The following is a 27,594-nucleotide window of genomic DNA, read 5'->3' on the forward strand; positions in this document are numbered from 1 at the left end:
TCGTCTACGAGATTGGCTTGAGTTGACTTGATGTGTTCTGCGGCCCAGTTGACAGCTGTCAAAGAATGTCATCTATGTTCTGCGAGTCTAATTAAAATTCAAATAAACCTACCTAACCACATACGAGCACCTATACACATACCTACATATGTATATACAAATGTTAGCGTATGAAAATTCTATATAGTAAATTCTTTTGACGCAACTAGACTAAAAATGCGCTGAAGTACACTAAGTGAAAGCAAAAGAATTTAATTTATGCACTCAACGACGGAAATGAAGCATTTACACACATTTTTTATTTATTTAATTTTTTTTTTTGCATTTCAGCGACTCTTTATTTGTGTTTATTTAAATAATTCTCTTAGTCATTCACTATTTATTTCAGACTCAGTAGTAAACATTAATTCTAGAGATTTATAAATTTGAGGATACAACTATTTAGTAATAAATAAATTGACGCGTAAATAATTGCACGATTTTCCGCTGACAAGTCGGAACGAGCACGCATTCGGCCAAGCGAAAAGGTTTGCAGTGCGTTAATTACGTAGAATAAAGCGACAATAAAAGGAATTGGAAAAGTTATTCGAGATAAACGCTAACAAATTGCAATAATTCTCAAACAGTACAACAACAATGGACAACTGGAGTAATAATTAACATACAAATGCACACACTAACAACACAATAAATACAAAAACTCCTTTGATTGCCTCCGCTGTCTCTGCACACCCACGCACCGCCTACGGTATCTCATTGGTAATTAGCTTCTTCAGTGTACAATCGCCGGCGCCCAGTTTCTCCAATATCTCCAAAATCTCCTCCCGATAGCGATCGCGATGTCGCACCTCTTCCTCGGTGAAGTCGCCCTTGAAGCGTTGCATGCGCCAAATCACATTCAACTTCGCCTCGACGAGCACATAATTGGAGGGCGGGCAAAAGCGCGGACACATATCGTTTATGAAAGTGATCAGATCGTGCACGGTGCTCGTGTTGATGCGATTGTTGATCGTGTTCAAGGCAAAGTCCTGGTAGCGTGACATCTTTGCGTGTGGCGCAACGGTATCGCATGTGACGCAACGCCAGTCCGGTTGCAAGGTTTTCGTGTGTTCCGGTATAACGATGCCTTTGCAGCCTTGTTCGCGACAGAAGAGCGCAGACAAGTAGGTGCCGTTCTCCTGTAAAGAGTTGCATATTAAATAAGTGAAAGTGAAATTAATTCACACTTAATTATGGTGTTCCCTTAATTGCTAGCATGAAGCATTCAAAGTGGCATCATATTATTTCTCACAGCAAGTGAACACACACGCAAGTTGAATTAAGCTTATTCATTTGCATTCCATTAACATATTTTGTATTGCGGAGGGTGAGAAAAAAAAAAATCAATTAAAATTCGCTTTCACTTTTCAAACCAAGCATTCACAGTTCATCACACGATAAAAGGGAGTTTTAATGAAATGGGTTTACGCAGTACTTTAACTAAGTCAATTAGCATATTGCTTATACTAATACTATATGCGCACATAAGAAAGAATTGCTATTCATTTGATGGTCAACATAAAATTATTATTATTATGCCTCCTTAAGCTTTGGAACTTTAAAGCTCTTAATTTTCAGAATATTTACCTATAGCAGTTTATATTATTTATTATTAACCCTTTATCACTGGAACGATATATCGAAATGGCGTCATACAGGACGTCAGCGCTTTTACAAATTGTAATAGAGACTTGATATTTAATTCTGATACTTCATGCAATCCCTCAAACTGCTAAGCTCCTAGATATCTAAGCCGAGTCTCGATAAGGATATATATGCGGAGGAGGTGTTCAACTGTGTCCCTCATGCCTACTTCCTTGCACTTTCTGCATCTATCATAGTTAATAATGCAATACGGCTCGCATGTGATGCCAGTACGTTTCCCTTTCCCTTTCCGTCTGTCAGGCACTTGCGTATTTCCTGAACTGGTTCGTTAATCAAGCGGATGGTACCTTTGGCAATCTCATCAACTATTTCATTTCTCGGAACAGGCAAGTTCAGTTTGGGGAACAAGAAAAACTTATACGGAGCCAAATCTGGTTAGAGGGTTGATCGATAGTATTCATTGTGTTTTTGGCTTTAAATTCGGTCACAAGCGCGAATCGATGCAATGGTGCATTATCATCGTGCAAATTCCATGAATTGTTCTTCCACAATTCCGGCCGCTTTCGACAGATGTTCTCACACAAACGCTTCAATACAGCCAAATAGAACGCTTTATTGACCATTTCTCCCTCCGAAACAGATTCATAGTGCCACGAATATCGAAAAAATGACCATTACCTTGATTATTGAGCGGTTTTGGCGCGGTTATTTTTGTCTCGGCTAATTTTTTCACATTCCGATAATTGTTGGCTTGTTTCCATGCCGAGCAAGAACGCTTTTTATATCCAAAATATCCCGAACAAATCATCCGAACGGACCCCGGACTTGCCTGATGATTTTCAAGCACTATATTCTTCACTTTTTTAATATTTTATATCGCCTTGAACAATCTCTCGACCGCCTTTGAAGGCTTTGTAACACTCGTAGGCTTGCATTTTTGAATAAACTGAATCACCGTAAACCTTTTACAACGTTCGCAACGATTCCGCACACGAAATTTGGTTATAAATGCAAAATTTGAGTCAGAATTGTTCCAAAGTTTTATCCAATCTAAAAATCGCAACGCACTGTCGAACTATCGACTTACTTGCTGTAAAGAAACTGGTAGACAGATCGCGCTCTTATTTGGCATACCTAGTAATTAAGGAAAATTCTATCAACTTAGCAAAAGACATGTTTTTTTTTTCAAATGTCATTTATCCGACGAATTTAATTACAATTTCCGTATGTATATGCAGCCGCTTTTCGGTGGCCACTGTATCTACTGCTTTCCCTGCTTCTAAGAACATTCTCTGACATAATCGGATGTCAGATTATTGCTTTAATTCTTCTTCTTCTTCTTTACTGGCGTAGGCACCGCTTACGCGATTATAGCCGAGTCAACAACAGCGCGCCAATCGTTTCTTCTCTTCGCTACGTGGCGCCAATTGGATATTCCAAGCGAGGCCAGGTCCTTCTCCACTGGGTCCTTCCACCGGAGTGGAGGTCTTCCTCTTCCTCTGGTTCCCGCGGCGGGTACTGCGTCGAATACTTTCAGAGCTGGAGTGTTTTCATCCATCCGGACAACATGACCTAGCCAGCGTAGCCGCTGTCTTTTAATTCGCTGAACTATGTCGATGTCGTCGTATATCTCGTACAGCTCATCGTTCCATCGGATGCGGTATTCGCCGTAGCCAACGCGCAAAGGACCATAAATCTTCCGCAGAACTTTTCTCTCGAAAACTCGCAACGTCGACTCATCGGTTGTTGTCATCGTCCAAGCCTCTGCACCATATAGCAGGACGGGAATTATGAGCGACTTATAGAGTTTGGTTTTTGTTCGTCGAGAGAGGACTTTACTTTTCAATTGCCTACTCAGTCCGAAGTAGCACCTGTTGGCAAGAGTTATCCTGCGTTGGATTTCTAGGCTGACATTGTTGGTGGTGTTAATGCTGGTTCCTAAATAGACGAAATTATCTACAACTTCAAAGTTATGACTGTCAACAGTGACGTGAGTGCCAAGTCGCGAGTGCGACGACTGTTTTTTTGATGACAGGAGATATTTCGTCTTCGTTCACTGCCACACCGATTTGCGTTGCTTCCTTGTTCAGTCTGGAGAAAGCAGAACTAACGGCGCGGGTATTGAGGCCGATGATATCAATATCATCGGCATACTCCAGCAGTTGTACACTCTTATAGAAGATGGTACCTTCTCTACTTAGTTCTGCAGCTCGAACTATTTTCTCCAGAAGCAGGTTGAAAAAGTCGCACGATAGGGAATCGCCTTGTCTGAAACCTCGTTTGGTATCGAACGGCTCGGAGAGGTCCTTCCCGATTCTGACGGAGCTTTTCGTGTTGCTCAACGTCAGTTTACACAGCCGTATTAGTTTTGCGGGGATACCAAATTCAGACATCGCGGCATAAAGGCAGCTCCTTTTCGTGCTGTCGAAAGCAGCTTTGAAATCGACGAATAGGTGGTGAGTGTCGATTCTCCTTTCACGGGTCTTTTCCAAGATTTGGCGCATGGTGAATATCTGGTCGGTTGTTGATTTACCAGGTCTGAAGCCACACTGATAAGGTCCAATCAGTTTGTTGACGGTGGGCTTTAATCTTTCACACAATACGCTCGATAGAACCTTGTACGCGATGTTGAGGAGGCTAATCCCACGGTAGTTGGCGCAGATTGTGGGGTCTCCTTTTTTATGGATTGGGCATAGCACACTTAAATTCCAATCGTTGGGCATGCTCTCATCCAACCATATTTTGCAAAGAAGCTGATGCATGCTCCTTATCAGTTCTTCGCCGCCGTGTTTGAATAGCTCGGCCGGCAATCCGTCGGCCCCTGCCGCTTTGTTGTTCTTCAGGCGGGCAACTGCTATTCGAACTTCGTCATGGCCGGGCAATGGAACGTCTGCTCCATCGTCATCGATTGGGGAATCGGGTTCGCCTTCTCCTGGTGCTATGTGTTCACTGCCATTCAGCAGGCTGGAGAAGTGTTCCCTCCATAATTTAAGTATGCTCTGGGCATCGGTGGCCAGATCACCTTGGGGGGTTCTACAGGAGTATGCTCCGGTCTTGAAACCTTCTGTAAGTCGCCGCATTTTTTCGTAGAATTTTCGAGCATTACCCCTGTCGGCCAGCATATCAAGCTGTTCGTACTCACGCATTTCGGCCTCTTTCTTCTTCTGTCTGCAAATGCGTCTCGCTTCCCTCTTCAACTCTCGGTATCTATCCCATCCCGCACGTGTTGTGGTCGATCGTTGCTTTAATTACAGTTTGATTATCGACGTATACATATATTGATATTCTTTATGTCTTCTTGCAGCTGATTTCGCTGCGGAGTTTTCCATTGCAATGCCATTAGATGGCGAGGTGAATTACCTTATTGTGAACTTTAACTTTACAATTGTCGTACAGCTTCCTAGAGAGAACAATAAAGTGATAGCTGAGAGCACCCAAAATCGTTCACAAAAATTTAAGTTTTATTTAAACTGGTTTCGAATACTTGGCGTTTGGTTGACACGGACACAAACATCATTTATGAGCGTTTTTCTACACCAGTGGTCTTGATGTCACATTAAAAGTTAATTGAAAGAGTGAAAATAAAATTTCAGAAGGAATTGAATACTGAAACTAACATTATATATTTAAATTAATCATTCTGATCAACATATTGATTAAAAGTACCACTTCAGTATGACTGGCTATTTTATTTATAGCAGCTGTTCGTTCGATTCATTGCTCTCTACATATTTAAATGAGTTAAGCCTCTCCCTACTCTATCCGGGAAAAACTATCGCACCCTGAGGAAACGCTGCACAATACACCACATCCAACACAACTCACCACACCTGTAAAGGGATTCGTTACTCAGAGTTGGGATACACTAACAAATTAAGGGGTTAGTCTAACAGAAGTAAGTTAATACATAATTTGAAATGCTTAAATGGAGAGCATTTACGTTTTTCTTGGACCGGTCGATAGTGAGTTAGGCAGTGCTTTGTATTTGTGAACATTTTTTCTACCAGAGAAGCATTGAACACTACTGTAAGTCAGAACTTAAAATATAAACTAACCACCACATGCCATATTTATAGAAACTTTTTAATGCTAACGATTGAATTATGTCATGTCAGTTAAATAAATACATTATGATAGAAAAGAAAGAAAAATTTTTGGGGCAATTTAAATAATGCTATACTTTTTCTTTATATTTCATATCTGTTGCATTAATCGATGGTTTGACAATCACCATGTAGATCGTTGTTTAAAGTTTTAACGAACATCTCAGCAGACTTCAAATTTATGGGATCCGTCCATTAATGTGAAGAAGTACAATACCAAAAGGAATATAAGCTCAATCAAAACTAAACGGTTGGACTACCCGATTTTCATAATTGTTTCGATATTTTCCAGATCGATCTTTATCTTTTGCATCAAATTTATCAGAATAGAATCGACGAAGTGGTATTTACAGTGGTATTTACACAATACAAAACAGCTTCTTAGCTTGCGTTTCGCCGTTATCGAAGAAACCCTATAAACATGTAGTATTTTCTCTTCACTGGTGCCCATGTTTGAAGCATGATCAAACAATACTGAGTCAAGCAATCACATTAAAATTTCTTTAAAACGAAATATTACCTTTCTAACGTCATATAGCGTAAATCGATCGCATTTACATAACGCAAGATAGAGTTTACTAAAGTCATCTATTGAAAGAATAATGTACATAGTTCTTATTGCTACATCTTCTATATTGTTATATATGTATATGCACACAAATTATTTAGTAAAAATATCGGTTCAACATATTATATATCTACGTATAGATGCCAATATTAATATTTTCTTCCTTTAAGTATCGAAACCTAAATTTCTCAAAAACTTATTCATATACAAGTTCCTCTAATTCATACTTGTAAGAATATGAGTGTTCACCCCCATAATTCAATTATACTGTACAAATTAGTGTCGCGACCGTACTTCATGCCTGTCTGCTCGGCAAGTGCGCTACATTCATCAATTAAGTTGCCGCCAACCCAAGAAATTCATAATTTCATTCAAAATGCGTGGGGCTTATAGAGAATATATGTATGTATAAGTATATGCTTTCGAAAGCGCCAGGCGGCTATTTTTAGACGAAAGTAGACATTTAAAATAATTTTTGGAAAGTAATTAATTCTCATTTCAGAAAAGTTCAACCACAAAAGTTCTTGGCATTTCATTCTTTGTTTTTCGTGCTTGTCAAATAATTTCGGTTTTAGTTTTCAGCACAGCGAACTTTCTTGCCTTTATTGAAAAAGAAAATACATGACAACTAAGTGGGAAGTTCCAATTTGTCGTTTCTGCGTATTTATTTTTAATAATTTTATATATTTTTGTTTAAACAGAGAAGAAGTAGACACACTTGTTATGTCTTGTATGTATGTACATTCTCGAAAAAAAATCATTTTTGAGTCGTGCGACAAATTAATTAATTGTAGATATTATTCATCAACGAAAAGTAGTTTTCTCACAAATTATAGTAATTTTTTCATGTTTACTTCTTTCTACTCATTTGCTTATTGATTTTGGTAATGGAATATTAATTTAGAGGAAAGCAGACCCTTACATTACATCCATGTGAAATTACGTTGTCAACAGCAGTACTTAAGAATAGTAAATTAGCATATTGGACGTACATTGCAACCAGAAGGTAGACGAAGAACAAGAAGAGAAAAAAAAAATTAAAATAAAGTACAAATATGTGAGGCAACAAATGTTTGTTCGCATGTAAATATATACATATATCGCATGTACGCTATACATATATGTACATTATATACTCAATATATTTATATAGGTATATGTATATACATACATATATAATAGGGCAAACGTTGCTTTAATGAGTATTCGTACGTTTGCTCTGACCTTTGAGTTCTTATTCGAAATTTATGCAGATGGCCGCTAAAGCCTGAAAATTCTGAAATTTATAAATCCCATCAAAGATTGTGTAAATTGTAGAAATATTTACAATATATTAATATATTCATTTCTTATATATGTAGGTTGGCAACCAGAGTTTTGATATATCTTACTGTGGAATTCCTGGATTCCGGATTTCCAAATTTCCCTCCTCATTTAAATGCCCATTCTTTTAAGCAACTGGGAAGCCTTTAAAAGTACTTTTTACTTATAATAGCCTTTTTTTAGATGTCGCGCGAGAGTCGAGTCAGGCTGTCTTGTTAGATTTGTTCAGGCAATACTGAAATCGTCTCAGCATTCACTACTAGAATATATGAGACCGAATAGACCACTTCCCGCACGCAGTGAAGAAAATATAGCAGCCGTTGCTGAGAGTGTAATCGAAGACCGTGAATTCGATTCGACGCCATTCGAACTGGCGTGTGGAATGACTTTGTGAATTTTACGTCGAGAAATTAAATTGAAAGTGAACAAAATATAGCTTGTGCAAGAACTCAAGTCGCTCGACCTTCCCAAGCGACTTCACTTCGCCCCATGGACTCGCGAAATGTTCCAAGAAGGTCCAACGTTTTCGAGCCAAATTTTGTTCAGCGATGAGGCCCATTTCTGGCCCAATGGGAATGTAAGGAAGCAAAATTGCCGCAGGTGAGACGAAAAGCAACCTAAAGAGATTCAACAGCTGTCATTTTAACCACAAAAAACAACGTCGGTCGCACTTTTTCAAAAACGATGCCGGTGAGAATGTATTCGTCAATGGCGACCGTGCCTCCATTCGCGCCACCACTTCTCACATATCGCATCAATCCATTTATTCAGAGAACATTTCGGTGAGCAGATACTTCCACGTTTTGGGCCGGTGATTGGCCACCAATATCGTGTGATATCACACCGTAAGACTTTTTCCTGTGGGGATATGTGAAGTCTGCGGATAATCCCGCTTCGATTCAGGCCTCGGAGCAAAACATCACCAGTGTTATTCGCCAGTTGCCATTCGAAATGCTCAAACGAGTCATCGATAATTAGATTTAAAGGATGGATCATCTGAAACGAAGCCGCAGTAAACATTTAAAAGAGATATATTTTTTCCCCGATGTTAGAAAACTATAAAATCTATGAAATATGTTATGACGAGCGTCTGTATATACGAGAGCTTGGCCTGATTTTTTGAGATATCGGTCTGAGTTTTTACACACGTCTTTTTCTCCATTAAATACTGTTTATTTGTTGGTACCGCTGATATCAAACCATTACAGCATATGGCTGCCATTCAAACTGAACGATTGGGATTAAGGAGTTACATGGGTTTACGGGTTTCAAAAAATCGATTTTTTCTACAACACCTTTAGAATATTGCCCTGAATTTTCAAGTTGATTCCGGTAATGGTTTTGGAGACACAGCCTTGAAGACTTGTGCGGTCGAGACTTGATAGGCTAAATATGCCGTCTTTAAACGCGTTTTCCCGAAACTGTATTTTTGAAATCGGCTGGCAAGGTTTCTCGAGAACTCGGTTCTTCATGAAATTTTACACAGGTCTTTGAGATACTATTCTTCCTCCTTATTTCAAGGATTTTTTTTTTCGATTACAACAATTTGAAAAAAGTCGCGAAATTTTCACTGAAATTTTCTTTTCTTTTGTAAAAATGTCCGCCAAAAATCCAATTTTCATTTTTTTTTCTTCGTCCAAGTTCTAAAAAAAGGTTTTATCTAAAATACGTATTTTTCACTTTAGATGATCCTGTAAGGGGTTATCCTGCCTACGCGGGCGCATCTTTTTTCCGAGGGGTCACAAGAAATGGCGTCGCAATGGCCGAGTTTTAAATATTTTTTTTTTTCGAAAAATTTCAGAATTTCTTTGTTAATAGTGTATGTTCATAACAATAAAAATTCTAACAAAATAATTCAGTTTTTATATAAGAAAAAAATTTTTGAAAAAAAATTGTATTTTATCCGAGGAAGCTCATGTAACCCTTTAAGTGGTTTTTTGGATTTTTTTTTCATTTGGGGAGATATTTGGCAATTGTTCAAGACAGGGCTAGAATCTCCAAACAAATCGTTTAGATCGGACTACTATAGCATATGGCTACCATACAAACTGATTTACGAAACTAAAGTCCTTATTTAAAAAACGTTTTTATTTGACGGTATATCTTCACAAAATTTGGTAAAGATTATTATGCAAAGCTCAGCCACAATCTTCGAAGAAATTGCTAAGTTTGGGCGACCATAGCATATAACTGTTATAAAAACTAACCGGTTGAACTCAGATCCGCGTAAGGAAAATTTTTAATTAGTCAAGGTGTCTTCACGAAATTCGGCCTTTTAAGGGTGTTATAGATTCGGTGCTGCTTTAGTTAACTTTTTTTTCTTGTTTTAATAATATTAGATATACCATAGAATGAAGGTAAGCTCAGGTAAAACAGTTGAAATGAAATCGCTGCGTTCCCACTGATTTCAATTTTGTATGTAAATTTAGAATTATATTTTTTATACACAAATTTTATATTAAAACGCGGACAAATTATTTTTCTCTTTAAAAAAATCCTTTAAGCATTCTTAAACTGCAAACAGCTTAAAGCAAATTAAAACTTGAATACTTTTCGCACTGTAATATATTTTAAAAAGCTTTGACCTCGATAAATCTGATAAGGAAAATTATTAGTCGCATTAAGTTATAAATTTAATGGAATAATAGCATTTTTCCACACACAGCAGAGTTCTCCCCTACTATTTCCTTTAACATATACATTTTTATTGAATTACAAATAAATTCTGCGCACACACACAGCGGAAAACACACGCCTTTGCTGCAGTTGCCGCAGTCACGCAAATAAATCTCATTAGTCTCATTGCCAATGTCAGCGTTAAAAACTGCAACAGCAACAACAATAGCTGGGGGAAGAGCAATACGAGTATTGCAGGTAAGGTCGCGCACCTTGACCAGCAACCAACCAACACCAACAGCAATACAGCGAACACTACCAGCCAGCTATCCACCCTTCTCTACACTTTTCGACACTCACCGTATTGTCGTTGCAGCGCGTACACTCACATACAAAATGTTTAGTCATTTTGAGAAAAATGCCACGCGTCGGATTACTCCAGAGAATCTTCGTATACGTGGTGGTTATCTCTGCGCCCTTGGGTATATGACGCGCCGCGCGCACCACCGCTAATTGACCATTATCGAAGTAATGACTCGCATTGGGCGTACACTCGTGATTCATGATCGCCGTTAGCGGGAAGAGGCCACGCACGAGCGTCTCGTGTTCGCCAATGCGACATGGCGCCTCAAAAGCGTTCGTATTCAATACGCCAACAATGCGAAACAGATTGTCCATAAATGATTTATCTGTTGTGGGAAATTTGCGAAAACTCTGCGCCGCTTTGATGATCTCCTGCCGATAGCCGCGATCCGCATTCGCTTGCATGGCGTCGACGAGCGCGCGCTGCTCTGGATTGAGAAAGAATACGCGCACCGCCGTAAGTATGCGTAACGAATAGGGATTCACCAGCGGCGGTCCGGCGCTCTTATCTGTACACATTTCCGCTAATTTACTCAATTCCACGGGCTGCCAGCGCTGGAAGAGCGCGCACTCTTCACGATGTAGCGCGGAATCGGCGCACGCATCACACACGGGCAGCGTACATTTGTGTTTGCAGAGAAAGTCCTTGACGGCGAGCAACTTGTGGCAGCAAACGCAGGTGTTGAGTATGGAGCCCTTGCGCGCCGTGGGACCGACCACAAGTGGACATTCGCGGAATAGTAATTCACCAGCGGCGATGTCGCGCGTTGCGAAAACACCGCGTCCCGCGACATCGGAATGCGCGACGGTCCAATTCGGTTCACTTTCCTGCAAATCACGCAGGTGTATGGCGACAAGGCGCGCCAGCTCTTCGGGAGTGGACATAATGCGGCAAACGCGCACTCACTTCACTATGGAATGTTATTAATTATTAGGCTTATTGGCACACACACACACGCGCGCACGAGAATAGTTTTTGCTAACGACCTTGCGTATGTTCAAGTTATTAGTGTTGTGGGTATATTGTGGTTAAAACAATTTTGCGGAGCGTCCGCCTTAGGTCCGTACAATGCAAAATGCGAACGCGTACTATGTTGTGTGCGGCAAAGCGCGCCGACCGCAACTAAATAAGTTTACGATCTGCTTTTGTTTTCAGCGCTTGTTGTGTTCTTTGCTTTTGTTTTTACTTGTGTTTACCACACTATTGTCACCGCAATAATAGTGGAACGCGTGAAAGCGAACGAGTCGCCACGCGTTGGGCAGGCGCGCGCTGAACGCGAAATGTTATGAATTTTGTCGCACCGCCACGAATGCCGTGCCATGCGATTATGCGTAAAAATACCAAAGCACTGTGTCGTCAAAAGACAACTGTTTGTGCACACACACACGCTTGTGTGTAGAGGAGTGGCGAAGAGACTTCAGCAATGCACGACTTGCCGCCAGACGCCAGCACATGGAGCAGCTGTCACTGTTGTTTGTTGCCTGCTATTGCTGCGCCATGTGCAACGTTTCGTTGACATCGTTATACTGTTGCCACTTTGCATCTATGTGACACCGTTGGCCAGCGCCACATGCAGGCGCTTCGCTAGTGGACAACGCCAACAGCGGACGCAGCCAATATGGACGTCGGCGCCAACGACAGCCTTGTGCGCAGCAATTGCAGCGCAACGCTTAGCGTCATACGTCATCAATGCGGCATTTTGCCTATAAATTGTAAATGTAGCCCTCAACGTAGTTCGGCATATGCAGGTTCGTGTCTCCACTAAGTTGTGCGCGCAACAGCTGCGAACGTACACACATGCACTTATTTATTATTCGTGTGTTTTGTTTTGCTATTTGCTTCTGCTCAAGCAATATGCACTTTGTTCGCTTTTATATGCTTTTGCGACTTGACTCGTAATTTTCCATTTTGTCTCATTCGCTTTGCTGCATACACACATACATATTGTATATCAACATGAGCATGCTTGTTGCTGTTTTTGAACTTTTAGCGCACTTTTGCCGGCTATGAAATATAATACAAGTTTATGCCAGTTGTTGTGGGTGGTCTTTGAAAGGGCGCGCGTTGCCGGCTGCGACACTTTACATCAATTACTGTTAGCTGTGTGTGTGGCGCTCGATATTTTGTGGTTAGAATTTCAAAATTTTTAAGTGACATATGGAACTCATTAATTGTCTCATTGACATGCTCTGACATGAGTATTTATGCGGAAAAATATTGAAGAAATGGAAAGACATCCAATTGATAACTAACTTCTGATTGTTCAAATATCTCATATATTTGTTTTTGTTACGGATTGATTTATATTTATATAAATAATATGTAATATCTTCGAAAATGTTCATTACTAAGTATACTTGAGAAGACTGATTTTAATCTAGCGAAAGTCGCCGCAGGTTTACCCAAAACAATGGACAAAATATAGCAAATGAGAATGGCACACCCAATACTCCCAATTGTTGAAGTCTATATCTTATAGACTACCAACTCTTTTAGTTGCCACTTTTATGCCAAATTTCATTTCTGATAGAACACATGATCAATCTTAACTTATGCGGCGTATATTTTAATGAATATATTCAAACTCACGCTTCAAGTAGTCAAAATTAAACGATGGATTAGGTTAAGTAAAGAGGCTGATTCAACGTGAGGCCACGAATAATCTCACTTGGACATCTAGAAACGTCTGTCCGGGGTGATCCTAGATATGGATCAAAAAGAACATTGCATATCATCTAAACACTTAGAGCCTGACACAAATTTATTGAGGCGGCTGGCATTACTTCCTGCCAACTCGCTGTGTTTGTAAAAAATATGGCAGCTGAGATGCTTCAACCATGGTCTGGCTAGAGATGGAGGAGTGGAGTAGAGGATAAAGAATTTAAATGGCTCTACCTCACATCTTTCTCATTGCAACTTTGACAAGTTACATCCTTTAAAGTCTTTAGCCTCACACGGTGCTGATGGGACGGTGTCCAATTAGGACATCTATCATTGCGTCGACATGACTCTTGCTAAGAGCCCGCAGTTCAATGGAACTTTTACACTTCCTCTTGGCCAGAAGACTCTCATAACTCCACAAATGCTGGTTTGTTAACCAACGCTTGATGAGCTCACGCAAAAAATATCAAAGTTAATCTCTTGAAAAAAATTAAACTTCATTTTCATTTATTTAAACAAATTTCTAGACTTCGGATATAATAGACCGATAAGGACAGCAAACGACGACACATTTTTACTCGCTCTTTTGACATTTCTCTTCAATAATGTTCGTCATTTCATTATGGAAAGATAATCGATCCGACAACGAATCGGAATTATTAAAAATTACTGTCGAAATTCGGAGTCGATAGCCTCAACTTTAAATCAGATCAACAATTGAGCTTTTAAAGAAAAAATTTGAACCCTCAGTCCCAGTACAAAATGTTCCCATACCAATGAGACAAAGAAATGCCCTTAGTGTCGAAAATATTGCCGCCGGTGTCGCATCAATTGAAGAAGACCCAAATCAGTCTCTCACACGTCGTTTTCAAGCGTTGAGCATATCTGTGACGTCATTGTGGCGAATTTCGTGAAAAGATGGTGATTTACATTCCTAAAAGATCAAATTGACCCAAGAACTGAAGTTGCTTGACCGCCAGATTCGTCGTATGTTCGTGATGCTGGGCAACAACTTGAAAATGATTCGGATTTTCATCGAAAAATCATCTTCAGTGATGAGTCTCATTTCTGGCTTATTGGCTTCGTCAATAAGCAAAATATGCGCTATTGGTTAGGCAGCAATCCACAGGTACTTCCTGAGCCACCATTGCATACCTAAAAAAATTACGGTTTGATGCGGTTAATGGACCGGTGGTGCCTTAGTCAATTGGTCGCCTAAGTCGTGCAATTTGAAGCGTTAGACTATTTCCTGTGGGGCCACGTTAAGTCTATGGCCTATGCCAACAAGCCACTGACTATTAATGAATTTTGTAAGAATATCGAACCTGAAATTGTAGCAGTGTTGGTCGATTTATGCTTGAAACCGTCGAAAATTGGGTTCAGCGCCTGGACTTCTGCAAGCGTGCCCGTGACGGCTATACAAAAGAAATCGAATTTCATACATAAAGGCATCGAATGTATTTTAAGAAGAATGTGAAATTTTATTGATATCCCAAGCTGTTTTTTTTTAACATTTGTAGCGCTCTTATTGAAAAACCCGTTACATATATCGCGATTGAGATAATAATAATTCCCTTCAGCGAATTTCTCCTTAGTTTATTACAGCCATGAAATTTTAGTAGATAGTATGCTTGAGTTTCAGTAAGGAAAGTATTATTGCTAATCAAATAGTTAAGCAATCTTTTTCGCGATCTTTACTCGAACGTATATGATCCTAAAGGATAAACATTAGACTTGTTAGAAGTCCTTCGATATCATATTGCGACTTCCTTATCGATTCTCGAGCGTAGTCTCATTGCCAGTTTTGTTTTCGAATCACTCGCAAGTTTTGAACGATCTCATGATCCTCAGCTAATGTTTCAAGACAATAAATACGAACTAGTTCCTTAGTTTCTGAAAAGTCAATCTGAAATTTCTGTCTGAAAAGCACCTTATAACTCGGAACTGGCAGACAAACTGACTGTTCGGAATCAAGTCCCTTTATGAGAAACTTTTTTATACGACGAGTTATCTTAATGATATTTGATACGGCTTTTTATCCAAGGTATCGATAAAATCACTGAAAACATCAATTATATCGGATCCCTTTAGCATATAGCTGCCATACAAACTGAATTATCGAAGTCAATGCTTTATATGGAAAAGTTTTCATTTAACAATATATCTTCACGAAAATCGTAAAAAATTATTAATCAAGGAAACCTTGAAATCTCCAAAGAAACTGTCTACATCGGACCACTATATAGATACCATATAAAACTGATCGATTAAAATGAAAATTAATGTATTTTTTACCCTCTTCAGTTATAAGAAATGCACATATGAAGGGTCTATGCTGCCGATGTCAACTATTTTTATCATCAGCCGTTCGAAGTCGATATTAATTTTTTTAGACCATTTTTTAGAAAGCCAATTGGAATTCACAAAAATTCGTTATAATTGACATTCCCTTGCGCATACATTGATTGATTAAATAGTCAGCTGTGTAGAACACACACTTCTACCCCACCATATGGCTTCCGCAAGCCACTTGTGGGTCATCTCTATAACTGCACACACAAACATTTGCACCACGAACATCCTATCTTAACGTAGCTATCTTTCGGCAGTGTGCGAAATGTCACGCCAGCAAAATTCTCATTCTGGCGCAAATTGTTGTCAACCGTGACACTACCATTGCCCAGTCAGCGCTGCTCTGGTCCGCAGTGGTCTGGCCCGCTCATTCATACATTTCGTAAATTCGTTAGGCGACTAAGCAAGGAAGCCATCATCATATTCTGTCGCGTGTTGTGTTGTGTGTAAAGAAAAGAATTCCTAATGCGTTCGCTTTTTTGCCGCTGCCAATGCGCAAAATTTTGCTCATAACAAGCGCTTGATGATTAATGTAGCGATTCCCTTGACCTCCATTCTTCCATTCGCCAGCGTGCGCCACACTAAATCGCTCGTCTGTGATGTTGTGCACCATAAATTTTGCGGTTGCTCGTTTGCCTGCAACAGCGACGCTCACAAATCAACCAGTCAACCAGTCGGCAAGTCAGGCAGTCAAGCAGTCAAGCATTCAAACAGTCAACCGGCTAGCGGTTAACGGCCGAGCCGGTCAGAGCCATGCTTGACTGACTGTTTGCTGATGGCGAATCAAGCATAGCATTGGAAGTGAATGTGAAAAGGTAAATAATACAAACACATACACGCACACACCTATATACGTGCACACAGCTGCAAATTCAGTCATATGAATGTGGGGACCACACGCGCTTCTAGGCGCATTTGAATATGCATGAAAATGTACACCAGTCCGCCGCGCGTCGCGTTGACGCTTCCGGTTGACACTCTTGTACGCTGCTGATTGCCATAAATACCGTACACTCATATTTATATGGCAGCCTATTTGTGTTGTGCTCGCTCTTCGATTTCTCGCCAAGCAGTAGGAGAGGAGAGGAAATATATATTTGAAAGTGAAACTATTGAGTGTTAATGACTATACGAGTATCGTAAATGAAAGTGAATATTGCGGTATCGAATAAAAGTTTTGCCTTACATTACAATTCTTGATTGATTGCAATAGATGATTGGTTTCTATTTCGAATGTTGGAATGTGCCTCATCGAACATTCAGCTAGCATTTTTTCACTGAGTCGCTCTGAAAAAATCGGTTTCGAATTAACTTATACTTGAAAGTGGAGACTTAGAGATCTATATTAAATTTTAAGGAACCATTTATACCATCTGATCAAATTTTACTCGGACTGACTAAAAAAACAACAACAAAATTTTCACGTATTTTAGCACGAATCTTTGTTATCTCCCTCAAATTAGACCACTTTGGGAGCATGCTAACGCTTAATTCAATTTTCCATACACTTGCTATAAACTTTGAATGGGTTGGCTTCAGTTCCTTCAGAAAATTTTGCTTTGTTCGCAGGTTGCATAGTTTCGGCGGAATATTCTTACATCGACGTCTCGTCACCAATCGAATTTAGGGTCTTCAGCTACATTTGCAAGTTTCTCTTTTATGATCCCCACTCGACCCCGTATTCGCAAAATATTCTGGTATTTTGGTACGAGTCTAGCATTGACTCACCTAATACCGTAAACAGTATCCAAAATGTGTTGCGCTTATCCATAAGAGACGTTGTGACCCTCTGCTATTTCTCTCTATCATCATTGACAGACGTGGTAAACGACTCGCAGAGGCAAGTTTTCGATGACTTCACGACCTTCCTTGAATCCATGGTGCCGTCAAATACTTATTATGAGGTGGACTCCCCTAAACATTTCTGCAACATGCCCCTGGCCACGATTCTATTGAAAACTCAAAATTTCATGATAAATCGTTGTTGAGTTTATTTCTATTGTAACAAACAGTTGACAAATCCATACCAATTGGTGTATGGAGATCAAATGTCAAAAGAACATAAAGAAGGGTTTAACCAATATGCCTTTTGCTATGTTGTTAGGACTGTTCTTAAATACTTTGCCAAATATAAGCACGACCTGAATACCAGTTTGTTTACACCAGCTGCTTAAGTCGGTACACCTCAGTATTGCGTTGCGATTTTTACATTTTTTGGCTAAGAATAGAATTTGTTTCAAATTTTGTATTTCTAACCAAATTTCGTATGCATTTTCATTGTGAATATTCGAAAAGACATACGGTGATTCAATGTTATCAAAAACACAAGCCATCATGGACGGTCGAGAGATCGTTGAAGATATGCCACGTTCTGGACGACGGGCGAGTTTTTTACCTGATGAAAATATTAAAAAAGTGAAGGATTCAAGCACCATGAAAATCACCAGGTAAGACAGCTCGACATCCCTTGTGAGTCCTTTCGAATGGTTTTGCAATGTAACTGCCCGTGAGTGATGCGTTAATGACTTTGACTTGCAAACAAGTCAACAATCATCGGAATGGAAGGGGAAAACAAGCCGAAAACCAAAAAAACCACGCCAAAGTTACTCAAGAATCAAGGTGAAGCTCAATTTTTCCGATATTCGTGGTTTAGTGCATCATGAATTTATTCCGGAGGGACTAATGGTCAATAATAAGTTCTATTTGATTGTGGCCGAATTTAAAGCCAAAAACGCAATGAATACCACCGATCAACGGCCATATTCATCACACTCCAGGCTCCGTGAGATTATTTCTTGTTCCCCAAACTGAAATTGCCGCCCCGTGGAACCAGTTTTCAGTCGATCGGTAAAAAAAAAAATCGCTGTAAAAGCTAAAGGCGAACCCGAAATATTCTTATGAGAAGTGTTTCGACGACTGGCAGAATCGTTGGCATAAGGGCATTACATCTGATGTGGATTACGTTGAAGGCAACATGATTACATTACATATTTTCGCGTTTTATCTGCAATTTCCGGGCACATTTTTGTCACAATGTATGTGTGATGTTTGGTCCAAAAGCGTTATCCAACTCTGATGAGTTTTAACGTTCGTTTTACGACTAAATATTAACTTACTTGGATCATGTTAATAGAAGTAATGATTTCGTCGAGAACAATTGAGCTCCAAATTGAATTCAGTAGTTATTCAAAGTATTATTTTCTAATAAAAGTTATAGATCATTGAATTTCATGGCTGGTTTTGACATTTTTAATCCTATTACTCTTTCCCTGAAAACATTTTTAATGAAGTTAGAACTATCAACTCCATGTTAATGAACATTTTGTAAGAAGGTTTTAACTATTTAATATCTGTAAAGTTACATAAAAAATGTAGTTGACGCTAACTTCATAGTCATTTCACTTAAATATTGTGTCAAACTTATCTGAAAATTTCGTTCGAAAGGCATGCTTTTATTCAACCAAAAGCTCTAATAATCTCTTTTTCAGATTAGTTTTTCGTTTGATTAGCAGCACTGGTCTGTAATTATTTGTGCTATTTAGTTAGTCTCATTATTGTCTTTGGAGTTTATGTTGTTAGGGTTTTTGAGGACTTTAGAGTTATGGCAAATTTTACCTGGGACCACTCCCATAGGTCATCTAAAATGAAGAATCGCTTGGATCTCTGACGAATCTTACTTTTGTCACAAAAAATCAAGTAAAAATCGATAAAAAAAGCATTGAAAATCATTTCATAATCACATAAACTAAGTTAAAAATTGCTACACAGAACTTCCAATACGTTTTTTATCACCGTAATCTCAAATATACAAAACTAGCATCACTACTTATTATAAGAGTAGGGTACTTCAGTTATAAGTATAGTGTTACCGAAAAGATTTCCAACCTTGCCTTTCTAGTACACCAACAGCGCTAATATTCTTGCGTCGCTTGTTGCTGCACCGCTTGTTCGCGGCCAAACGCAAGCAACAGTCCAATTGCGCGACGTTGCTTTATGCACTTGCACAGTGGCAGTGGCAATGTTTCTCACGTGTCTCGTTTTCCTTCAGTTATTGAGTGCAACATTTGTACATATATACATATATATGACAAACAAATGAGCTATTTCAGTGACTGCGGACAGTCGCGACTAACGTGTATGCATTTGTGCCTTTTTACCGCAAATTAACGCGTACAAAGTTTTCATTAGATTGCGGTCGCGTTGTCTTTTCTATGTCACAATGAGACTTAGGTATATTGTAATATTATTATGACATCTGCAAGTTGTTATTATTGTAGGCATAATGGATATGTACATATGTCTAATTCTTTCAATGCTGTCATACGCGGCGTATACGCAACGTAGTAATTCGCTTGTCTTTATTATTTATGCTTTGGCGACATATGGTGACATTAACGTGTTGGTACGTGGACACACATACCGACACACACACACTCACAGAGTTATGTGTAATTATATTCACATATGATATTTCACTTTTATTTCAGTACATGCCGTTGTCATAGTTGGGTATAAAGCACTCCGCACTTTTATTGTGTTTCCCCTTTATAATTCGTTCTTTACACACATATGTCATGCGTTCAAGGCCATTTAACTACATTATGTATGCCAACATGTCGCTCTTTATTACCACGCGCCCTTTTTATTATGGTGTAATTGCACGCAAATTAATAAACAGGAAAACTTTCTATTTACTCGAACTTTTTTACTTTTTTTATTTTCATCTTGCATATCGAATGAGGTGCGATAAAGTGAGTGTGAGAATTTTGTAGCATGCGATATTTGATGTATCATGTTTGTTTTTAAAATCCCGCATTTGTTTCATGTGTGCTCACTTCTCTCACATTCTCTCTCTTTTTCTACAAAAATATCGCATGCGATTTTATTCACAGTGAAAAACTTTACTATTGAATACGATTTTTCTCACTTTGGCACTTGATATATCAAAGAGTGTTTTTGTTTATTTATCTAATTCAATTAAATTTTTTGAGGAAAGATTCTTATCTGACCTACAAAACGGTTATCATATGTAGCTTTTTGTGGGAATGATTGGCTTACTGACCTCAGCGCTATTTTCACGCGAAAAACGTGATCATTTTTCAACGAAATTTTATGAAGTAAAGTCATCATCACCTAAAACCTTTTGATATTTTATTAATTATCATTCTTCTGTGGAAGAAACGTAGAGTATGCAGAACAAATTTCTCTATTTGGGAATGGTACCTTGTGAGTTAAACCGCCGCTTTTAGCCAACGAAGAACTATATTTGCCCTTTCGAATGAAACTATCACGACTTTGGTGATTTTATTTTCTACAGATTTATACAGACTTAATCTTGAAATGCTCGATAACACAGCTTTACAAAAACATTTTTTTCTGCTCTGAATCTGATGCTTTCAAGTCCATATTACGACGACCTTATACATGAAAATCTGGAATTGCACTTATTTTTAAGGCAATTGCGTACATATTTTGATTATCATCGGCTTGTTAGTAATAAAAATTTAGTGTTCCAGTCATCATTAGGGTTCTTCGCACCTTTTTCAAGCAAGCAAATATCACCTGATCTCCACGCTCAGGCTTCAAAAGGCTTTTTATTGAGAATATGACAAAAATTGTGCGGAAAATTTTAAAGTTTTATTCGAAATCAAAGATGGAGATATCTTGAATTACAGTATAAACAAAAAAAAAAAACGTTAACTTCGGCTGCACCGAAGCTAATATAACCTTCACAGGTGCATTTCTTTTAGTAACTGTGTGTTCAGTTTGTATAGAAGCTATATGCTATAGTAATCCGATCTGAACAATTTCTGCGGAGATTACATTGTTGCCTTAGAAAATAATCTATACCAAATTTCGTGAATATATCTTGTCAAATGTGAAAGTTTTCCATACAAGAACTTGATTCCAATCATTCAGTTTGAATGGCAGCTATATGTTATAGTGGTCCGATTTCGGCAGTTCCGACACATGAGCAGCTTCTTGAAGAGAAAATGACGTTTGCAAAATTTCAAAACAATATCTTAAATAAATAATATAATAAAAGGTAAGTCACATGGATTAACGGAAGCAAGAATGTCGGCAATTACTCATATACACATCCATTCGTGGGTAGACTTACCGTTATGTGGGTATTTGAAAAAAATGGTGAAACATCTACCTCAAAGTTGCTTTCTAAAATCATTGAGCTAATACATGATCAAGTTGAAATGACAAAACAATTGTCAAGGCGCTGGACGTGGAAAAAAATTTTTTTTGTGACATTTGGAACATAAAATATTTGATTCAGTAATTGCTAAGAGATACCATTTTATCAAAATTAAGACACTTCTGGTAATCGACAGTTGAAAAGTTGACAAGTTGCAGTCAAAAATCTCCTAAGCAATCAGTAAGTACCAAATTAGGAAGGAATGCTGACAAACTGTAAGGAACTAGTAGAAAATTAGACTATCTCCGTAATCATTTGGATACGTTTTCGGATAATATAGTGATAACTATAGTGAGAAACAGAGAGGGCAGTTCAACCAGTTTTATACATATGGTTTAAAGCTAATTTGAATGTGGTACAATCTGGCCGAAGATTTTACTTTTTGGATCCACAAAAGTTGTTGAAAATAAATAGATTCTTCCCAAAAATGCGTAGAATGAGGAAGTTGATATGTGGTTTACCTTTAAAACCGCCTATATGCTATTAGGGTTCAGTGTCTTCTCAAGTGACTTATCTCAAATATTTTTGTGTTACAGTCTCATAAAGTAAAGCCGCTCATCTCAACGAGCTCGATTAGATTATTTTTAAACAAGTTTTTCTCAAGCTACACTTTTCTAATTTACTTGATTGGTTACTCGGGGATTTTGAGAAAGGATTTGGGCTTAACTCACTCAAGAACTGAAGCCATTGCAGCATTGTAAAAGACGTGTATTTGCTGACAACGATTTTTTTTTATGAAAAGCTTCTTTGCCTATTGAGGCTCACTTTCATCTGAGTGGTGTGGTAAATAAACAAAACTGTCGATTTTGATGCGAAGAAAATACTCAAACTATGCATGAATAACAATTACATTCACCTAAATTGACAGTTCGGTGTGATTTTTGGTCTGCTGGAATCATCGACCCGTACTGGTTTCGAAATGAAGCTGGTGACACCGTTAATGTCAATGGAGAGCGGAATAGATCGATGATAACCAACTTTTTCTGGCCACGACAAAATCTGGCTCCAACAAGAAGCCAGGCATGAAGGCATGTACACAGCACGTTCAACAACCGAATTATCGCGAGAAAAGTTTGGAGATTCGATTATTTCAAGAAATTGTGACATTGTATAGCCTCCTAAAAGTTGAGATTTAATACCAATATACTACTCTCTTCAAGCTTTATAAGTCAATATTTAATTATTCGTGACATACGACTTTATTTAGTGGAAAAAGTAGTCGAAAATTGGGTTAATCGAATTCGTTCCTGCAAAAGAAGTCTCGGAGGTCATTTGAATGATGTTATATTCAGAGCTTAATGATATTGATTGTAAAATAAAAAGAAATGACTAAGTAAAAAAACATTTGACTTTCCTTGAAAATTAATGTGTTTTTTTTTTTTTAAGAAGTCATATCGCTTTTATTGGAAACCCCTGTAGTTCTCAGTACAATGACAAACCAGGTTTTTATCTGATCCGAAAACAAATTCTGTCCCTTTCTTTTTGGGCCGTATGTCATTGTACAAACAATACGCTTTAGTAGAGCAGTGTTTTTTTAGGTTTCATTCACTGAGTGGCCGAAATCACTACAGCAGTGGAGTACATTTTTTTAGTGTTGCCAGAGATCGCGTATAACTCGAAAAATTGTATAATAATAATATTACAATTATATATCTTTCCCCAAAAAAATTAGTAGTTCGTTTTTCAATTCCCAAAAAACGCTGCTTTTGACTATCATACTAGATCTTTCTAGACACTTTTTGGAAGCTGGAGAAGATATGTATTAAAGCATTACTTCAGCACTTGAACTAGTCATTGAAAGTGATTCAGGAGGACCCAACTTTATTCGCACAAAAACTTAAAAAAAAGATTATATTAACAAAACTTCGACTTTTTTTTCTAAGTTTATATACTTAATTTTCAAAAAATCTTTTCAAATTAAAAAAAATTGTCAAAAAATTATTTTTCTATATCTCAACCCACTGTGCAATAATTAATCTTGATCATGTAAACGTCCAAAAAAAACTTTTCGAACTAAAAAAAATTGTCGAAAAATATTCTTTCTATATCTCAACCCACTGTGCGGTAATTAATCTTGATCATGTAAACGTCCAAAAAAGCTTTTCGAATAAAAAAAATTGTCAAAAAATTATTTTTCTATATCTCAACCCACTGTGCGGTAATTAATCTTAATCATGTAAACGTCCAAAAAAACTTTTCAAATTAAAAAAAAAATTTCAAAAAATAATTTTTCTGTATCTCAACCCACTATGCGGTGATTAGTCCTGATCATGTAAACGTCCAAATAAAATTTTTTGAATTAAAAAAAAATATATCAAAAATAATTTTTCTATATCTTAACCCACTGTGCGGTAATTAATCTTGATCGTCGCGCTAGCTTACTGACTGTGTACATGTTTGTTGCTATGGCATGCGCCACACGACAAATCAGTATTGCTTTACCGCATTGAAGACAACAAAAGCCTGCGAACGACGAATGGAGACGACAATAACAAATTGTTGACATGCATGGCAAAGAGTTAGCAACAGGTGCTCGTTTACTTGGCATTGCACGCTCTATTTGTTTTGTGGTGTTAATTCTTCTATCTGCTATGGCTGAGATGCTGAGATAGAATGGCGTATAAGTAAGATAAATGAACTGTGCGATGTTGTGAGAACTTTTTGATTGATATCAAGACTTTTGAAAAGAATATTTGAAAAATATTTTATAAAAATGTTTCAATATTATAAATTTTTCGTTTTTAAGTAATATTAGCAATTTTTGAAAATTTTAATAAAATTTTCTAAATTCCACCAGTATCATAAATTATCAGTTTTCTTAGTCATTATATTTGAAATATTTGCAAAAATTTTATATATGCTTGCCATTATTTGGAACTCACGGAAGCTATACGAAGATACGAGTACATACACACCCGCACACTTTTTTGATTTATAAAATTCTAATCTGATATTTGTGTTCGCAAACATTCAGCTAATTCCAGCCCACACAAAATTTTTTTTTAAGAAACACACACACTTGCACAATTTATAATATTTCATAGTTGAATAAAAAATTTAATTGCTTTCCGCTGAACTCACCGTCGGATCCAAGCAGCGTTTACACCTACAAGTAAAGTGTTTGGTGCCGCGCAGAAAGAGTTGACGCGCTAAAGTGCTCCACAAGATTTTCGTATACGTGGCGGTGATCTCCTCGCCCTGCGCTATATCGCGCGCTGCCGTCACCACAATCGTTTGCGCGTTCTCAAAATGATGCGACACATTCGGCGTACAGTTATGATTCATGAGTCCTGCCAATGCGAAGAGCGCGCGCACGCTCGTCTCATGACCGTCCACAATGCTGCGGCCCTCAAACGCGTTTGTATTGTATACACTAACCGTGCGATAGAAGAACCCTAATGTCTCCTTATCCGTTGGGAAATTCTCAAAACATTCCGCGGCGCGTTCCACTTCACGCTTATAGTATTTATCAGGGTTAGCCTGCATGGCCAGCAGCAGCCTGCGTTTCTCGGGACACAAAAAGTAACAACGCATCACACTTAGTATGCGCAACGCATAGGGAACTATGCGCGTTGTATCCTTGGGCACCCAGTAGCGAAACAATTTGCACTCCATATCATGCGCGCCCGATTGCTGGCAGGCGTCGCAAATTGGCAGCGCGCAACCGGCGGCGCAGAGCGCTTTGTCCTCGTCCAGTAGGCGAAAACAGACAGCGCAGGTGTTAAGTACCGTGTCCTTGGAGGCCGTCGGTCCATTGAGCAGCGTGCGCTCACGAAATATCAATTCGCCGCGTTTGATGTCACGACGCGCAAATATGCCACGACCCGAAATCGGCGAGTCGACCACTTGCCAGCTGGGTTCCTGCTCACACAAGTCACCCAGATGGAGGTCAATCAGATGCGCCACCTCCGCGGTTGGAATAGTATTGGCATTTTCCAAAGCCATTCTATTTTCAAATTTTTTCCTTGCTTTATGAATATATTTTTTATAGTTCAAACGTCTGCACGCGTTTGATTATATGGCCGTAAATTCACTTGCAACGCGTTCACTTGTAATATTCATACTAGTTGCCACTAATTAATTTAATTGCTGATTGCGTAAAAATCTTAGCACAAGCATAATATATTTATACATATATACATATGCTTGCACTTTATCTTAATATTCGCCTTTCTTCTGCTTTTTTGGCAACCAAACCACGACGTAACTCAAACGCGACTAATATCGCCGCCGTTTGTTGCAGGCATTCATGACGTGTTTAGCCGCAACGGCGCTCTATAGCCAGTTCTTAGTTTCGACATGATCTTTTGAAGATAGCGCTCTACGCTCTCCCAGTTTCAGTGGCTGCCTATGTCTTAACTCAGTTCAGTTCATTTAGTTCCAATCATACAGTTAAACTGCCAAATGATCATCAAAGCTATCTCACTTCCTGACATATAATATGCATGCTGCGTTGGTGGCAAACACAGAGGTCGCTGTGTGACAGAGGCTGTGTAGCTAAAATGTTTAGGGGGGTTTGAGGTAAATATTAAGAGAAGCACACCGCAAAAATAGAAAGATATTTAAGCATCTCAAATGAGCGAGAATAGATTTGCATCCAAGTACCGGTCTAAAAAAGGTGGAATCGTTGATATGAACCTTCGCGATCCGAAGAGCAATTGTTTAAGAAGTTATGTGTCAAAGCTTGGTGGAAGGGTCCACTCTAATTTCAGACTTCCGACAATTGTAGTGTCTTCCAAGATGAGGTTGCAGCCATTAAGGTAGCGTTAAATTTAGTGCTTCGGAGTGCAGCCTCCTACGTCTCCATCCACTCAGATCACAGAGCGGCGATACTAGCATTGAACTCATTAAGAGTGCTTCAGGGCTGGTCAGAAAGTGCCTAACCTAACTATCAATAACATCGAGTGTCTTTTTAATAAGACTGGTCAGAGCGGAATCGCAGAAGACTGTAAAGCTGATGAGCAGGCAAGAAAAGGAACCCAAGGACGCTATAGGTAGAATGGGAGCGAATCAGTGCTTCCGTATCCTCTTGTGTTCAACTACTAAATAAATCGCAAGAGATCTAGTGATATCTGCCCTCAGTAAGTCTAGTCTATCTCAAGGCGTGGGACCTTTCCATGCTGTATGATTGGGAATCTCACCACTCACCATCTGCAGAATCTGTATGGAAAAATATGAGGTGGAAACAACTCAACACTTCTTTTTTGACTGTTCCGCATTTGGGAGGCCTTGACCTCTAATCTAAGCACTTGGGAGCATATACCTTCAGACATCCCACCAATCTTGCGGGAACTTAAATCAAACGTCTGTGCAAATTTTTATTAGCTACTAAGCATTTTGCTAATTTATAGTTCGAACAGAACAGTTCTTCTTTTCTACGGCCTCACTAAGGACTGCATATAGTAGTTCACTTCCCATCTTTGATCGGCCATCTATCACCTTAAAAGACTTTTCCATTAACTATGAAGTTTTTCGAACTTCCGATTGCCTTTATAATGCATATACCTTTTAGGTCTCTATACTAATATTTTTCTCTGTGTAACGTGACTTTGGTTAACTGTCAACTTATCAAAAAGGAGTATAATTTGTTCAAATTTTCACGAGTAGGTAGTGTTGAGTAGAGTATTGAAGTTTCTAGTTCCTATGACAGTTTTTACAATAAAGTGCCATTGGAAAAGGTACTTCTGTACAGGCATATAAAGTATGAGGCCCAAATACTCACACTACCCCCACCAAATACTGCCACTGCCACACA

General features: G+C 38.6%; 1 protein-coding gene across 2 annotated transcripts; it reads right to left on the reverse strand.

Annotated features, from left to right (window-relative positions):
- Positions 1-250: 250 nt before the first annotated feature.
- Positions 251-26,069, reverse strand: LOC105228834 (SET domain-containing protein SmydA-8). Of its 2 annotated transcripts, none has more exons than XM_019991255.3 (2): positions 24,921-26,069; positions 251-1,178 (listed from the first exon to the last, which is right to left on the reverse strand). In XM_019991255.3, exons 1-2 carry the CDS (start codon positions 25,782-25,784, stop codon positions 744-746), a joined length of 1,299 nt encoding a protein of 432 aa, XP_019846814.2. In that variant the 5' UTR covers positions 25,785-26,069; the 3' UTR covers positions 251-743. The 2 variants fall into 2 exon arrangements, with proteins under 2 accessions (XP_019846814.2, XP_011207120.2); XM_011208818.4 differs by lacking the exon at positions 24,921-26,069 and adding an exon at positions 10,615-12,144.
- Between the last annotated feature and the right edge of the window lie 1,525 nt (positions 26,070-27,594).

This window comes from Bactrocera dorsalis, chromosome 4, assembly GCF_023373825.1.
Source record: "Bactrocera dorsalis isolate Fly_Bdor chromosome 4, ASM2337382v1, whole genome shotgun sequence".
In the NCBI taxonomy this organism is placed as follows: domain Eukaryota; kingdom Metazoa; phylum Arthropoda; class Insecta; order Diptera; family Tephritidae; genus Bactrocera; species Bactrocera dorsalis.

Excerpts from the sequence above, each read along its gene's own strand:
- LOC105228834 (XM_011208818.4), bottom strand. The coding sequence starts at position 11,502 with ATGTCCACTCCCGAAGAGCTGGCGCGCCTTGTCGCCATACACCTGCGT. Across the intron at positions 1,179-10,614 it reads CGCGCTGCAACGACAATACG|GAGAACGGCACCTACTTGTC; the intron begins GTGAGTGTCGAA and ends AACTCTTTACAG.